General features: G+C 51.2%; 1 protein-coding gene across 10 annotated transcripts in view; it reads left to right on the top strand.

The window, feature by feature from the left end:
- ADARB1 (adenosine deaminase RNA specific B1) overlaps positions 1 to 16,604 on the top strand; it is a 117,029-nt gene that overhangs the window by 76,395 nt on the left and 24,030 nt on the right. For 8 of the 10 annotated variants that reach the window (XR_014245131.1, XM_082393748.1, XM_082393751.1 and 5 more), the window contains 5 exons: positions 2,877 to 3,811; positions 7,282 to 7,396; positions 9,390 to 9,558; positions 10,175 to 10,323; positions 11,389 to 11,557. Coding sequence is in view for 9 of the 10 variants with exons in the window: in XM_082393748.1 (XP_082249874.1) it covers positions 2,877 to 3,811; positions 7,282 to 7,396; positions 9,390 to 9,558; positions 10,175 to 10,323; positions 11,389 to 11,557 (1,537 nt within the window). In the remaining variant the exon portion in view is untranslated. The remainder of the gene's footprint in view (positions 1 to 2,876; positions 3,812 to 7,281; positions 7,397 to 9,389; positions 9,559 to 10,174; positions 10,324 to 11,388; positions 11,558 to 16,604) is intronic. The other 2 variants (XM_082393753.1, XM_082393755.1) reach the window with 1 other exon arrangement.

The following is a 16,604-nucleotide window of genomic DNA, read 5'->3' as shown; positions in this document are numbered from 1 at the left end:
GAAGTTGGGAGCTTTCAGTAGGGAAATCACAACAGAGACATCAGTGTTCTGGTTATGTGTGTAATGTGCATTGTTACTTGTCCATGTTGAGAGGTCCCAGGAAGAACCCGCAGGCGTGAGTGACGAACGGTCACCGCGGATGAGGATACAGTCCGCCGCTTTCCCTCGGCCTCACCCAGAACCCACAGCCGAGGCCTCGGAGTTGGCTTGTCTGCACGCAGAAGCCAGGGGTTCTGCTCCACGAGTGCAGTGGGCGCCGTGGAGTTGCTGGGTCTTTGCTGGGTGACCCCGCAGTCGTGTGCCCTCAGGCTGGAGGCCATTCCCGGGACGCAAGCGTGAGAAGACGTGACCAGGCGCGGTTTCAGTCTATGTGGCGGCACCTCCTCCCGCGGCCTCTGGCTGCCCGTGGTGCTGCCCCCAGCACAGCTGCTCTCGGGGTCTTTGGAACCCAGCCTGTGTTCTCAGGGGTCAGCCCACTCCCCACTCCCACTGTCACCCATGGCGCTGGTCATCAGGTATGGGAGGAAACGTCCCAGTGTGTGTAGGGATATAACTATCCCGGACTGATCCGGTAGTCTCTTACTGAGATAAAGAATCCTTCTGAATTCATTTTCTGGAAAGATAAACTGTTGGTTCTAGTGCTGAAACTTTGAAATGCCAGTCCTGTATTTTCTATCATTTTGAAAGTGATGAAGAATTTTTATCATGGTTAATATTCACATTTATGAAATAAAGTAGCATGATATGGAAAGAGAAAGCATCTATTTAAGAAGAGTTATGATAGTGGGAGGTCTTTCTCCAATTTTAGTGTTTTATTTTCCTTTACATAGTAGCATTTTCAGTAAAGTAGAACATGAGCAGTATTTCCATGCTTCTGAAGCAAATAAGAGCTCAGAATCTATGTGAACTATCTTATAGAAAGTGTATTTTTCTATAATCAATACTGATTATTTTTATTTTTTAAAAGAAAGCGTTTGTTTGTTCCAGAGATTATAAACATTGGATTAAATGCATGTCAGGATACATTTCTCATGATCTGACTTCTGTAGTGATAATTCTGTTCAGCGGTAACGTCAGAACGTAAGCCGTCATGTCGCGTGTGATATTCTTGCTCGTTTGTTAATCTCAATTCTGTCCTGCCCCACCCTTTCTAACCTTTTGTTTCCCTGGAGCACCGAAAGGAGTAACCTATTGAGCTTTTGCTGGAGGATGTTATAAATGAAAATTTAGTGTCCATTCCGTCAGCTTTGTCAACTGGGAGAAGTGGTGTGTGTCAGGAGTACGTAGGAGGCATGAAGTCCGTAGGGAAAGCTTGGCCATCTCCCAATCTCTGCCACGGTGTGGTGGCAGTCTTCCCATGGCCTGTGTTTAAACCAGGGCTGTTCTCACATCTCAGCTGAGTGGTGACAACCCTGGGAATCTGAGAGCTTGAACTGTGGGGACTGCCAGCCGGTGACCCAGACTTGCTGCCACGTTAAGCCCCCTCCCGTGGGTAGGGCCGATGAGCGTTTTCACTGTGTTTCTCAGTTTCCTTAGCATAGTCAGAATCTACTTCCACGTTATGTAGTAGAAACGGACCGAGGGCCACCGTATTCGGGTACTTGTAAACTGGCTTACAATTGTGAAAAATATTTCCATTGCTTAAAAGACTTACGTGGATTCTCAAAAACTAGTGGTAGGTCTTCAAGTACATTCATGTCAACAGTATTGTAAAGCCCTGTGATAGTTACCCCTGAGCTTCCTGCGGCCAACAACGTGTGCAAACTAACCAGGAAAACAAGGAGTTACTTCTTTTTCTTTTTAAAAAAGCTTTATCTGATAAACTTAGAGGGGAGAGTGAATGCTTTTTTATTCCCCTTTTTGAAATTAAAATCATATTTATTTTGCCATGAACTTTTTTTTTTTTTTTTTTTTTTTTTTTTTTTTTGCCATGAACTTTTAGAGTTCTAAAATTATCTTTATTAATTGTAAAAATAAACTACCTTTAAAAGGTAGGATAACTAAATTATTCTGTAAATCCATCAAATATTTGTTTTTCTAAAAAAGACAAAGATGCCACCTTCAGTTGGGAAGTTAGGGAGCTGTGGCCGTCTGCAGTGTCAGTCTTCCTATCTTGCCTAATATATTTTTTTCTATCATGGGATGTATTAAGGATTCAGAGGCAAATCAGTCCCCATACATAATGAAACAATGTTAAATGAATACTAGAAGTGAAGCTATATCCTTCAAAATAATTTCTAAAAGGCCAGAATACTTTGCATAAGCAGTTTTCTAATATCCATGAACCAAACCAAATAACTGCACATATTAATTGCATATTTTAAACCAGAAAAACTAAGTAACTTGTGAATGCATGTTTTAAATAATGTCTTCTTTTCTGGGAAAGGCTGCAATTGAAAGCCCAACATGAGTATAGTATGAGAGTAGATGGCATTGAAAAGGAGGAAAATGCTAAAATAAAGTGTACATTTGTCAATACTGATATTAGATTTATTAATGTAAGGTCTTTCTGGGTTAGTTTATCATCCCACATTTTGATAAACTTCAATAAAATTCCTCTAGATGCTTCGGAATATTCTCGTAGAAAAAGATGATTTAAAAATTCACCTTTCATTGCAAAAGCAGTCCGTGATACTAAATAGAAACAGGATTAGTGATTGTTTCTCAGAACGTCAAATTACTCCAATTATTCCAACTTAGGTGGATAGATAGCTCTGTGGTTAAATGCACAGCTCCACACGTCTGCAGCCAGGAACAAAATGTATAAGCACACATCACTTAACCAGTTACAAAGGGCGATAAAGGAATCTATAAATTTTGCATTTACAAGATCCTGCAACGAAGGCGTTGTAAGTTACTCTTTCTGGGCACCGCAGGTTCGAGCAGCACAGATGTTAAGGAAAACTGCGGTATGGACGGCGCGCCCCCCAAGGACGGCAGCGCCCCGGGGCCTGGCGAGGGCGCCCCGCTCTCCAACGGGGGCGGCGGGGGCGCCGGCAGGAAGCGGGCCCTGGACGAGAGCAGCAATGGCCACTCCAAGTTCCGCCTGAAGAAGCGGAGGAGGGCGCCGGGGCCCGCGCTGCCCAAAAACGCGCTGATGCAGCTCAACGAGATCAAGCCCGGCCTGCAGTACACGCTGCTGTCGCAGACGGGACCCGTGCACGCGCCCCTCTTCGTCATGTCCGTCGAGGTCAACGGGCAGGTCTTCGAGGGCTCCGGCCCCACGAAGAAGAAGGCCAAGCTGCACGCGGCCGAGAAGGCCTTGCGCTCCTTCGTCCAGTTTCCCAACGCCTCCGAGGCCCACCTGGCCATGGGCCGGAGCCTGTCCGCCAACGCAGACTTCACGTCCGACCAGGCTGACTTCCCCGACGCGCTCTTCAATGGCTTCGAGACCCCGGACAGGCCGGACATGCCCTTCTACCTGGGCGCCAATGGCGACGACTCCTTCAGCTCGAGTGGGGACCTCAGCCTGGCTGCGTCTCCCATGCCCGCCAGCCTGGCCCAGCTGCCCCTCCCCGTGCCCCCGCCGTTCCCACCCCCGAGCGGGAAGAACCCCGTGATGATCCTGAACGAGCTGCGCCCGGGACTGAAGTACGACTTCCTCTCGGAGAGCGGGGAGAGCCACGCCAAAAACTTCGTCCTGTCCGTGGTCGTGGACGGGCAGTTCTTTGAAGGCTCGGGGAGGAGCAAAAAGCTCGCCAAGGCCCGGGCCGCGCAGTCCGCCCTGGCCACTGTCTTTAACTTGCGCCTGGACCAGACCCCGTCTCGCCAGCCCGTCCCCAGCGAGGGCCTCCAGCTGCACTCGCCACAGGTGAGGACAGCCGCCCGAGCGCGGCCGCGTCTTGCTCATGCTTTTAGACGGGGTGCGGTTGCCATGGTCACTGGTGTCTTCTCGCCGCTCTGTCCTCAGCACGGGGAGGTCCTGGTAAGTCCGGCTGCTGGCCTTCCCGTGACTGTGCCGGTTGTGGGGCCGCCGCGAAGCCCGGCCAGGGCCGTCAGGTGCAGCGTGGTCAGTGCCGCCCACAGCGGGTGGGCCGAGGTGCCCTCCCTGTGCTGCCTGCCCCTGTGGCGACCACAGCCCACGGCGGCCTGTCGCGGAGGAGACGGGAGGGGAGGGGAGGGCCGGAGCCCTGGCACCTTGCCCCAGCGCAGTGGGGTCCCCCCTCCGTGTCTCACCTGGGACCCAGGTACAGGACAGGTGGGGCTGGCTGGTCAGCAGCTGAAACCCAAGTCTGGGTCAAGTGCCAGCGCCCCGCGGATCCTGTCCAGGCCGAGGCCGAGCCGCAGCGCTGGCGAGCACGCGTCAGAAGGGCCGGGGCGTCGGGGCCTCTGCGAGCGCTCCAGAGCCCCCCGGGTGCCCGGGGGTCTCGGCACCTGCAGTTCCCCGAGGGGTCCCTGTGGCTCCCCTGCTCAGCCGGAGGTGGGCACCCCTCTTAGTTTGGTCTTGGACAGGGCGAGAAGGGGGAATATCAGGGTGAATTTTCAGGGTGAAGAGAGGGGACATTTCAGGGTGGGCTCTGAGGAGAGGGAAGGAGGAAGTGATGTTTAGTGGTCATCTCAACACCCTAGAACTCTTCGGTTATTTATTGCTTCTTTTCCTGGAAATCCAAAATTATTCTGGTCTATTGTAAAAATGTTTCTTTCAGGGAGGAAGTCTGACCCTCTTCTCTATTCCTTTCTGTCAAAATATTATTCACTTTGAAGATAAAATACACACTGATCTGAGGAGAAAAAATGAAGGACTCCAAATTGACGGGGCAGCCCACATTCCCTCAGGAAACTCGGCTTCCATCTTGCCTTTCTGTGACCTCTGTACAGTTGTCACCCTAGAGGACCAGTAGTTCTCAGTTTTAAAAAAGGAAATTTATTTTCTTTCGCTTAAAGCCACCAAATACAGCATCAGTATAAAGTAACATATTCAAAGTATTTCGCTGATTTTTTATGAGCCAAGTAACCGCTTCCCGTGTATTAACTTCTTGTTAATATTATTCATAAGCACCATTAGTCCATTTATCATTTTACACGTCGGTGGCACTAGTTCCCAAGGGATTTTTTATTTCCAGGTTTACTGTTTGATAGAGTGTTTCAGCCTGAGCTGCGGTGGCCCTGTCTTCCCTTAGCGCTGGCAGTCACATGAAGCGACTGGACTCATCAAATGCCGTGACCCCCAGTGCTTGGTTCTGCGTGGGTGACACCTCGGTGGGGGGGCGGGGAGGCGGGCGGAGGTCTGCGTGTGCGTGTGCGTGGGTGTGTGCGTGTGCGCTGGCAGCCTGCCGCTGCCCGGGCTGTGATGTCAGTGGGGAGCAGTGACCAGAGCCCCTGGCTGGTGGAGCCTTGCTCAGGAGGGGCCGTCTCCGCCCTGCCCAGGTGGCCTCTGTGGCCCAGGCCAGCCAGGCTGGGAAAGTGGAGCTGTCTCTCCCCCCACCGAGCCCGCCCCGCTCACAGGGCCCCCAGGGTGGCTCCCAGCCCCCGAGCGGTACCTCAGGAAGTAGTCGTGTCCTCCTCGCAGGACGTGCCGGCCAACAGAGGGTCAGTCCTTACACTCTTTCCCCTGGGAATTTCCAGACGTACGGTCTAGAGGGGGTGAAACGTCCTACTGTCTTGCAGGTGGAACCCTTGAAGGGCGTGGGTTGGCCATCCCTGGTCTCAGGACTTTTTGCCTCCGTGGCGTTCATGGCGGCATCAGAGGGTTTAAAATCAGACAGCGTTGCCCACGTGGTGTGTGCAGGGCGGTCTGTTAGTGAACTTGGTGGACGTGGCCGGACCGAGCCGTCCCGCGGGGCCCAGCCTCGAGCTGACTTTGAGAGCATGCTCCCTTTGTTATCATATCTGCCCCGAACCTAGAGGGAGATTGCTTCACGCCCAGTCTCTTCAGGGGACGGGAGGGCTGGCCTGGGCAGAGGCTGTCCATGCAGGTGCCCGACTCCACGCTTTTCCGCTTTTCTCTGAGAGTTCAGAGCCCCGCCTCACCTTGCATGGAGCGGGCCTTTGTTTCCTCTGGCTTCCCCTTCCTCTCCTGCTGTTCTTCTCTTCCCACTGGAGGGTATCATCACCATCATGTGATTGCACATACTGGCTTTCTGTCCGTGGCCTCGCTACCTTTCCTGCCCACACACCTCTGCCCTCAGTGCCTCTGTCTAGGGTGCAGAGTAGGGCCCCGTCTCTTGCTCTTCTGGCCACACTCCGTGCCTTTGGCCTTGAGCACCGCCTTCTGGGGCTCGTTGCTGGTGCAGTGGCCGGTGGAAACATCCTGATGACGCTTCTTCCCAGAGAAGCCACCATTTAGGACAGGTGGCTTTTCTGTTCATTTGGGAGTATTTTATTGAGGGCCCAGCTGGGGACTCCAGACCAGTGTGAGCTGGTGGGACGTGGGTCTCACGTGGCTCCTGGCACACACCTCCCATCAGGCATCGTTTCCCAAAACACCGAGAGTGTGTTCTATCCAAGATGAATCGTAAGCTGTGAAAGTAGGACCACGTCCAAAATCTCACCGGTGCGTTTGCCTCTGGAAGCACTCCCTCCCTGCAGTCCAGCGGCCCCCTGACCTGGACACGCACCACTGGAAGTCTTCTGAAATCACATTACACTCGCCCTGCACAGGTGTAGCCTCCGCTGCATTCTGGTGTCATTCGGTCTAAGTGACAAATGCCCTTACAGGCTCTAAGCGGTGCTGGTTTCTGAGTGACTGGGCCACGGTAATTACTTTTAGATGTTGAAATCACTGAGACACACACGGACCGGGCGCCTTTGGGAGGGAGGTGCTGTGAGCTTAGTGATCCTGCAATGTGACCGCCCTTCAGACCTCCCCTTTCTCTTCCCACGTGTCCCCCATGGGGCCTCGCCAGCCCTGAGCTGACTGGGCCGCACCTCCTGTGGTCTCACTTCTTCCAGAAGCCCTGCCGCTCGGGGACTGTGGCTGCAGGACTCGGAGCCCTGGCTCGGAGCTGCAGAGGGGGGAGGGGGGTGACCTGGCAGGCGCTCTCGCCTCTGGGCCTGGGTCCCTCCCCCGGGGCAGGGCGGGTGTGAGGAGGCCTCACCTGCTCAGGTGCTAGTTCCCGTGCGGTCGGGCTCCAGACTCTCCTCCTGCAGAGACCCTCGCGTGCCCCTTGGGCGTCTGTTTCCGAGGAATGTCTGGGAGGAAAAAATGTGCATGCACGCGCACACATACACACACACAGACACACACACACACTCGTTTGCCAGACTTACCTGTGTGGTTCCAGAGGAGAGGCCCCAGAACGTGGCCCCGAGGGGAGCGCTAACCCCCTGCTTGGTCCACAGGTCTTAGCCGATGCCGTGGCTCGCCTGGTTCTGGAGAAGTTTGGGGACCTGACGGACAACTTCGCCGCCCCCCACGCGCGCAGGAAAGTTCTTGCTGGAATCGTCATGACAACAGGTAACCGTGTTGGCGGTGTGTCCCCCTGCCTGTTTTCATGCTTCGTGAAGGTGAAATGCTTTCAGCCTAGAAAAATCTCTGTGACACCAGCAGGAGGTCACTTTTTCATTCTCCTTCAAAATGTTTACCATGTGCAAATAGAGGAACTGCGCTTATATTTTTCCCCTACAGGTTCATCTTTTTAACCTAAGTTTTTCATTGGGAGAAAGAGTCCTGTATTAATATTTGATTCCTATAATCTTATGTGAATGGTCTTGATCGACTCTGGAAACCTGCAGGAGAGCTGTTAGTTCTTACTTCACTTGAAAGTAGGACATAATCTGATTTATCAGTTAATGTTAATGCTGCCAGATAAGTTTCTGTGTGACTTTTACGGGGGAGAGAGGAAGCCCTAGCAAGAGTAGGAAATCTGTGGGGGTAAAGCACGCTTTGGGATAGCAGAAGAAACCCTATTAAATTTGTGTCTAAGTTCCCAGCAGCGAAGGGAACCCCCCCTGAGTTCTCTTCCCACATCCCAGGAGTGAGCCCGCCAGGCAGCGTCTCCGTGGATCCCTCCTGGGAACAGGAAAGCACGGCCTCGGCCAGTGCCTGCATCCCTGGGGTGGCCGGGAGGACCCTCTGCTCCTTGGGGCTGAGTCTGGGGCTGTCATGGGGGGGGGGCCCTTTCTTCTCGGAGCATCTGCTCTGCCCAGCTGGCCAAGCCTGGCCTGCCGCGTGCAGGAAGCCACCAAGAGGCCAGAGAGGGGGGCGGTGGGGGGTGGTTGGTCTGTCTACACCGGGCGGGCAGGGGCAACCCCAGTTCCCATAGGGCGACTGCCCGTCCCTTTCTCCTGAGGCGTGGTTCACCTCTGATCATGGACAGGACCTGGTTCTGTGGCCCTCAGCGCTGATCGCCCCCCATGCCCTAGAGGACAGGATCTCATTTTCTTGCTGTGTCTTTACCTTGGCACAGCTGAGAGCTGTCTGACGGGTAGGAGGAATGCTCTGAACAGTAACTTGGGTTTCAGTGTTTATTCTGATGTGTGCTGCCTGTGTTTTCTCCCTCTTCTCCCTCCATCTCCTTGCTGTCATCTTGTACACACGTAAAGGTGAACACGTATGCTGCTGGATGACGTAGTTTCCTAAGCAAGGCGCTGCCCTTCCCGGTGACGGGAGTGAGCGAGCTTGTGGTTTTTCATCCAGGTGTTTTAACCGCCTCAGAAGGGGCACATTACCTCGTGGGGGCATTTTGCCCCATAGTGTGTGTTGCACTTGGGACCCTCCACTCGAAGCCATGGTTTACGCCTGAAGGCAGCACCACACTGCACGTGGCATGTGGTCCTGACGTCAGGAGACCTGGTTCAAATCCCCAGGCCGACTTTGATGGCCCTGTGCCTCAGTCCCCTCATCTGCAAATGGAGACAATGGTAGGATGGGCCTTGGAGGACATGGGAGGGAAGTGAGGTACCTTCCCCGACAGGCCGCGCGCAGGGCCTGCACCCTGTCATACGTGGTCTGTCTGTCGACACCTGCATATCAGAGAGATGGCTCCCGAGGTTTCCCCAGTGCTGATGGCTGCACTCACTCCCCGAGCAGTTAAACGGTGCCAGACCGCTAGACAGCCCCCTGCATGACTCCTGGGCCCCCGGCGTGAGTGTCAGGCAGTCCTCCCAGCCTCTGCAGTGCTTTGATGTTACTACCAGGATTCATTACCAGGCCAGTCTGTCTACCTCTACACAGTGCTCCCCCGTGTCCACTGGGGAGTGTTCAAGAAAGGCTAGTGTGTTCCAGGGGAAGTAACTTTCCAAGTAGAATCTTGACACGCAAGAGTAGGGAGGGCTACCCTCCTAGAATGTGCAAAGCAAGGCTCGGGGGGCCCGTTAGCAGCGCCCAGGTGAGGGTCATGGCAGGGTGTGAAAATGAGCTGACGTCTCCCAGGTCAGTCCCTGGGAATGCGGGTCCAGCCCGGGCGTGTCAAGGAATAGCAAGGAACGATTTCTCTTCTGTTTTTCAGGCACAGATGTGAAGGATGCCAAGGTGATCAGTGTTTCCACAGGAACAAAGTGTATTAACGGCGAGTACATGAGTGATCGCGGCCTTGCGCTGAACGACTGCCACGCAGAAATCATATCTCGAAGATCCTTGCTTAGGTTTCTTTACACACAACTTGAGCTTTACTTAAAGTAAGTTTAGCAAGTAAATAAGTAAAGGAAGCTGTTTTTTGTTTTTTGTTTTTAATTGTCCTCTCATCAGAATGTATTGCAAAACTTTCCACTGCTTCTGTAAGCACTGAAAAATTCTCAACCTAGTAACTTTCTGGGTAACAGTGAGGTTGGATCCCATTTCCCCGTGAAGCTGAATTATAACACACACACTCGCATGTACATACACGCCACACGTGTAGTCAGAGGGGCCATGTCTGTGTTTCAGACCCCGAGCTTTCGTTTTATGCAGAAGTAAGTGCCGGGGAGGTGGGCAGTGCTGCCCCAGCCACTGTGCCCGGAACGGCTGACCGTGGACCTGACTGCCTCTCGCCACAGGCCACGTCTGACATGCTTCCTTTCTGTTCTGAGGTCATGAATGAGGAGGAGAGGTTACTTACGTATTGATGGCCTGTCCCATTGGTGAGCAGACAGGAACTGTGCTAATTATCATTAACATATAAAATAAATACCCCAGTCCAAGCTTATCTTACCCCGTTGAAAACACTGGCCTTTGAAAATCATCGTAAGCTATGACAGACTAAATTTTGATTGTATTCAGCTTTAAAGTTTATCTTTGCAACTCGTTTCCTTTCAGTAGCAAAGATGATCAAAAAAGATCCATCTTTGAGAAATCCGAGCGGGGAGGATTTAAGCTGAAGGAGAACGTCCGGTTCCATCTGTACATCAGCACCTCCCCCTGTGGAGATGCCAGGATCTTCTCGCCACACGAGCCCGTCCTGGAAGGTATGGCACCGGACTCGTCCACGGCCACAATGTCTCAAGAAAATTCACGACTGTGCTATAACAGAGAAAAGGATAAACCTACATTAATATCCTTTCTTCTTTAAAAATTTCAACCTTGGATGTGGACCTGGTAGGAATATATAAAAACATGAGGTTTTTCTTCTCAGTAAGTTGACATTTTAATGAATGAAAATGTGGATTCTCATGAGAAATTAGAATAGAGTGAGGATATTAGATCAAAATTGTTTTCAGTTTTTCAATTTGGGTGATACCTGTGTCTGAATGGGAAGTGTACGTCATCGTCCGTGTTTCTGGGGAGCCGTAGTTTAATGAGTGTGTAATCGAATTAGAAAAGCAGGTGCAGGCTGGTGGCCACCACGCGCCCTCCGTCCTCCCTTGTGCTCACTTTTGTTTCATAGGAGTTTGTACCCACATCCCTTCTCACAAGCTTAAGCGTTATTTATTCCAAATAGAACATTTGATTACATTATTTTTCTTGACTATAAAAGCAACATATACCCACTGTAGAAAGTTGCTAAATATTTTTAAAACATAAAAAAGAAAATTTAAATCACTCCATATTCATATAACCCAGAGATAATTACTCTGGATGTTTGTGAATGCTTCCTATGAATTTATTTCTGGATCGTTATAGATTTATTTTTGAAAATTTAAATATACAGCAAAGAAATATAGCAAATACCCAAATATCCATCACCTAGAATTAGCAAATGTTAGCATTTTGTCCTGTCTGCTTCAGCTCGTTTCTAATGATAGAAATAAATCATTTTGATTAAAATGGAAGCCCTCTTTTCTCCCAACCACTAAGGAGACCACCTTCATGAATTTGGTTTGTAGTATATCCTCCTGTCTAATTTTATGTACTTACATTGTACACACATATCTTATGTGTATATAGAATAAACATATGCACACATAAGTGTAAAGTGTATTTTGAATTGATAAGGTGTTGTTAGATGTGCTTTTCAGTGAGTTAAGTATATGCTCAACTTAACCACCTTGAGAGATGGACCCTCCCAAGAGGATCTTATGTTTCTGTCTTAGAACCAGCAGACAGACATCCGAATCGTAAAGCCCGAGGACAGCTGCGGACGAAAATAGAGTCTGGTGAGGGGACGATCCCAGTCCGCTCGAATGCCAGCATCCAGACGTGGGACGGGGTGCTGCAAGGGGAGCGGCTGCTCACCATGTCCTGCAGTGACAAGATGGCGCGGTAAGCACCCCCCTACCCTGCCGAGTACCTGGGGTGCTTGCTGCCGTTTCCAGAAACACCTGCACCCATTTCCTACCTCATGTGTTCCACAGATTCTCTGAAGGACTAAGGTTCTAAACAGGTGCTTCGGGGGCCACCTTGAGGGGATAAAGGTGGGGTCTCCGTGGGCAGAGGCTCTTGAGCCCTGTCCTTTTGGGTTTTTATGGAGGTTTCACTACAAAGGCACTGTTGATTAAAATCATGGGCAATTGGTATTTGAACTCAACCTCCAGCCCCCTCCCCTCCCAGGAGATCAGGGGGGCAAGACTGAAAGTTCCCACCTTCTATAATCACGTAGTTGGCTCCACAGACAACCAGCCCCCATCCTTAGGTGGGTGACAGAATTCACCTCATTAACATAAGACACCTTCATGGCTCTCATCACTTAGGAAATTCCAAGGGTTTGGGAACTATGAGCCAGGAACCCCAGAAGAAGACCAAATACATATAAGAAAAATATATTTTTGGTCATCTGAATGACCAAGTATACTTTTCTGATGAATCACAATATCACAATTACTGTAGCTTCATAGTAAGTCTTGAGGTCAGATAGTCTCAGTTCTCCAACTTTGTTCTCCAGTGTTGTATTGGCTGTTCTGGGTCTTTTGCTCCTTCATATAAACTTTAGAATCAGTTTGTCAACATCCACAAAATACTGTGCTGGGATTTTGATTGGGTTTGTGTTGAATCCATAGATCAGGTTGGGAAGAACTGACATCTTGACACTATTGAGTCTTCCTATCCATGAACATGGACTATCTCTCCATTTACTTAGTTCTTTGATTTTTTTGTCAGTTTTATAGTTTTTCTCATATAGGTCTTGAATATATTTTGTTAGATTTGTACCTAAATATTTAATTTTGGGAGGTGTTAATGTAAATGGTATTGTGTTTTTAATTTCAAGTTCTACATGTTTATTGTCGGTCACAAATGATTTTTGACCAAGGTTCAAAGCCAATTCAGTAGAGAAAGAACAGTCTTTTTAACAAATGGTGCTGGGACAATTGGACATCCCTATGTAAAAACAAAAAAAAATGAACCTGATATTTTGCACCATATACAAAAATTCACTGAAAATGTGTCATAGACCTAAATGTGTAAAAGTTCTAGAAGAAAACAAGAGAAAATCCTGGCAACTGGGATAGGCAATTTCCTAGACACAATACCAGAAGCACTCTCCATGAAAGGAAAAAGTGATAAGTTGGACCTCATCAAATTAAAAGTTACTTCTTTGAAAGACACTGTTAAAAGAATGAGAAATAAAGTCACCAACTGGAAGAAAATATTTACAAATCATATATCTGATAAAGGACCTGTATCCACAATATATAAAGACCCTCTAAACCCAACAAGGGGAAAAAACAATTTTTAAAATGGGCAAAATATTTTAATGGGCACTTCACCAAAAAAGATGTCAAATTAGCACATGAGAAGACGCTCCACGTCGTTAATCACGGGGAGTGCAGGAGGGATGTGAAGGCACATGCTTGACTCTAAGGCTAGACCCCTGCCCGGCACGGTGGGGACCCCAGGAGCTGGAGCACCATCCCCCCAGGCTGGGGCCGATGCTGCAGCCACTTCTGAGGACAGCTTGGCAGCCGTGTGCCCCAGCCACTCTACTCCTGCTTCCCGAGAGAAAGGGAAGCAGTGTCCACAGAGACTCACACAGGAGTGCTCCCAGCAGCTTCCCTGTACAAGTCAAAAGCTGGAAGCAGCCCGAACTGCTGTCAGTCTATAAACAGGGGTAAGCAGGGGGTGTGTCTGTGCCACGCGGCACTGCTCAGGCGAGGGACAGAATAAACCGTGATGTACAGTCAGTGCAACGTGGGCACATCACAAAATAGCTCTGCAGAGTACGGGAAACCAAAGGAGTGCTTACTGTGTGATTCCCTGTCTGTAAATTTCTAGAAAGTGCAAACTACCTCACAGTGACCGAAAGCAGATCAGTGGTTGCCCAGGGATAGGGGGCCAGAGCCGGAGGGGGCAGGAGGAAGGCCTAGAGCAAGGTGTGAGGAGACTCTGGGGTGGTCTCAGGCATGTATAAACATCAGGACTCCCCAGATCCTGTGCTTTAACCACGTGCAGGGCACTGTGTGTCAGCTACCCCTCAGCAGCTCACGGAAGAGGAGGTCGCAGTGGAAGTTAGGAAATGGTTGTAAGTAAGTGACAGAAAGCCCCACAGCTACTGAGTCAGAAAGAGAACAATGAACAAATCCAAATAAGTAGAAAAAAGAAAACGATAAAGACCAGAAATTATTATTAGATGCAACAGAGATGAGCAGCGAGGAGCAACGAAACCCAGTGCTGCTTCTTTGAAAAAGATAGTGAAATCGACAGAACTTGGGCAAGTGTGACCAAGATACAAGGCCCAGCCAAGCCAGATTAGGGGAAGAAAAGCGGGTGGTCAGGGATTCAGCAGGAACGGAAATGGGCTCAGGTAGTTACAGTGAGAATTACGGACACTGCGTTACCAATATCTTTTACAACTGAGATGAAATAAAAACTTTTTAGAAAAGTGTACATTCGTAAAATTGACTCAAGCATAGGTAGAAAATTTGAATGGAATTCTAGCCATTAATTAAACCAGTCACCCCCCACTCCCAAGAAGTAGATAAATTGAAGCAAGTCAAAGAGGTGGCTGTGGAGAAAGAGGACGCAGGTCTCCCAGGAGGCTTTTCTGTGAGAGGCTCTGCACTTGCAGGGTGGCGGGGGGGAGCAATCCCTGTTTATATAATCATTTCTACAGATTAGGAAAGCAGGGAAAGAACCCCAGCTCATTTTGTGGGCTGCCTACCACCTGTATCCCCAAACCAGACCAGGAAGGAAAACAAAATGACAAGCCATCCTCAATTATAAACACACTCACATTTACACCGAATCCAATCGTACTTCTAATAGTTTGATCGGTTTTTTCCAAATCTATAACTTCAATCAAAATCTCGTCGTTTTTCATAGCACTTGACACTCAAGTGGAAAAGTAACCGCGTCAAGCTGAGTGGTAAAGGCAGCAGGGAGGTGTCATAGAGCACAGACCTGGAGAGGGACATCTGGGTACGTGGTGCCCCAGTGGTGAGCAGGTTCGCCTACACTGAGGAGGAAACGTAACTGGATAGAAGTTTATTGATCTCTCATGGAAATCAAGTTTGGGAACAGGTCACCCGGAGCTGCTGCAGTCGGCTGGTCACCCTGAGGCCAGGTTCCGTGCTCCTGCACCGCCACTGTGTCGCCTGTCCTCAGGGTCTCCCCGGTGCCCAGAGCTGGCCAAATCCCCAGCAGCAGGAGGGCCAGACGGGCAGGCCTCCAGCGGCTCAGGATGGCAGGGCAGCTGCGTTTCACCACCGAGGACCTGGCGTGCGGCCGCGTCTCCTTGCAGAGGAGCCTGGGTTAGCTGCCGTCTGGAGGGGGATGGAGGCCCTGTTGCTCAGAAGGGAAGGGACGCGGGGCTGCAGCTGCGGTCTGTGCCACGTGGGGGACTCGTGGACGAGGTGACCTGGCTGGTGTCCATCCTGAGCCAGAGCCATGTGCGCAGAGGCACCTGCTGACAGATAAAGACCCGGGGCTGCACCGTGATGCCCGGCATTGCTGGCGGGCCTCCGCCTCAGCGGGCTTCTTCAACAGGGCACAGAAAGCCCAGATGAGAAAGAAAAACATGAATCAATTTGACCATATTGAAATTTTAAAACTTACTTACCAAAACCCCCATAGATATATTGGAAAGAAAAGCCACACGCTGGGAAAAGAGATCTGACTCATGTAACCAGCAAAAGGTTTATAAAGATAATTCCCACAGCTCAGCAAGTCAGAGGCATAGACTGGAAGGGCCTTTGCTGGGGGGCTGTGAACGTTCCATCTTACTGAAATGGGGGTTCCACCCATGCACATAAAAGTCAAAACTGGGGGACCCGAACCCTTAAGATCTGTGCCTTTCACTGTGTACGATGGTCATCATCTCGAAGAATAAGCAGACGCAAGGCAGGAGGAAAGGGACAGCATGGGGACAAGTGCCCTGGCCTGCCCCCTTCCCGACCCTGTGGCTCCACCACCCAGGGTTAGCGCTCGGCAGGCCCGTGAAGCTGCCCCCGCTCAGACACGGGGCTGGGATTGGGTGGCAGGTTCCCACACACACCTGAGTTGGCTGCAAATCGAGGGTCCCAGATCGACCGTCCATGGGTTCAGTAGGTTGCTAGGAAGGCTCACCGATCAGCCAGATGGAAGGGGTGCGTGGGAGGAGGGGCCCACCCCTCAGCCTGGGGAGCTTCCAGCCCTGTCCTCAGGGGTCTCTATGCAGACGGATTGAATCCTTGGTCCTTGGTGATTAACTCAACCCCAGCCTCTCTCCCCTCCCGGAACCACCCTCTAATCTTGTGGTTGGTTCCCCTGGCCACCAGCCCCTTCCTCCAGAGTCACCTGGTCAGCATGACTCCAACGTGGTTGAAAGTGGCTAGTTGCTCAGTATCACACCAACAAATGGCTGGATGGCGCCACGAGGCGGCCAGCTCCTCACAAGCCCCTCCCGTCCCTGCCATGGGGGAGTGAAGAGTCCCCTGGGCCGTCCTGTCCCTACGGAAGTCCCACAGCAGGTGCTGGGAGGGCTGACCTGGGTCTTGCAGAGGGGCAGGGCCACCTCCCACAGATGGTTCCAGATGGGGACAGGGCAGTGGGCGGGCTTTGGAGTGAGGCCACGGTGGGCTGGGGTGGGGGAGGTGAGCCCTGCTGCCGGGGGCGCGGTGTGGGAGGGGCCCGCTGGGGGGCTCCCCGCCTCTGGGTGAGTTCTGTCGGCTGGGCCGGGCGTGGGAGGGAGGGAGAGAGGGAGTTCTCGGCACTGCTGAGCCCGGAGGTGGGGGGAGCAGAGACCACCTGCCCGAGGGCAGCAGCTCGACTGTTCAGAGCGCTGGGGGTCCGCCACCTTCACTGTGTGGGCGCAGACTCAGAAGTGGGCCAGGAGGGCGAAGGGGGGTTTTGGCTGTGCCCCCCCGGATCGGGGGACGTGACAGCACGACCATGCTCT

The sequence above is a fragment of the Balaenoptera borealis genome (assembly GCF_965194805.1).
Source record: "Balaenoptera borealis genome assembly, chromosome: 5".
NCBI lineage: Eukaryota > Metazoa > Chordata > Mammalia > Artiodactyla > Balaenopteridae > Balaenoptera > Balaenoptera borealis.
This window is presented reverse-complemented; position numbering and strand designations above follow the sequence as displayed.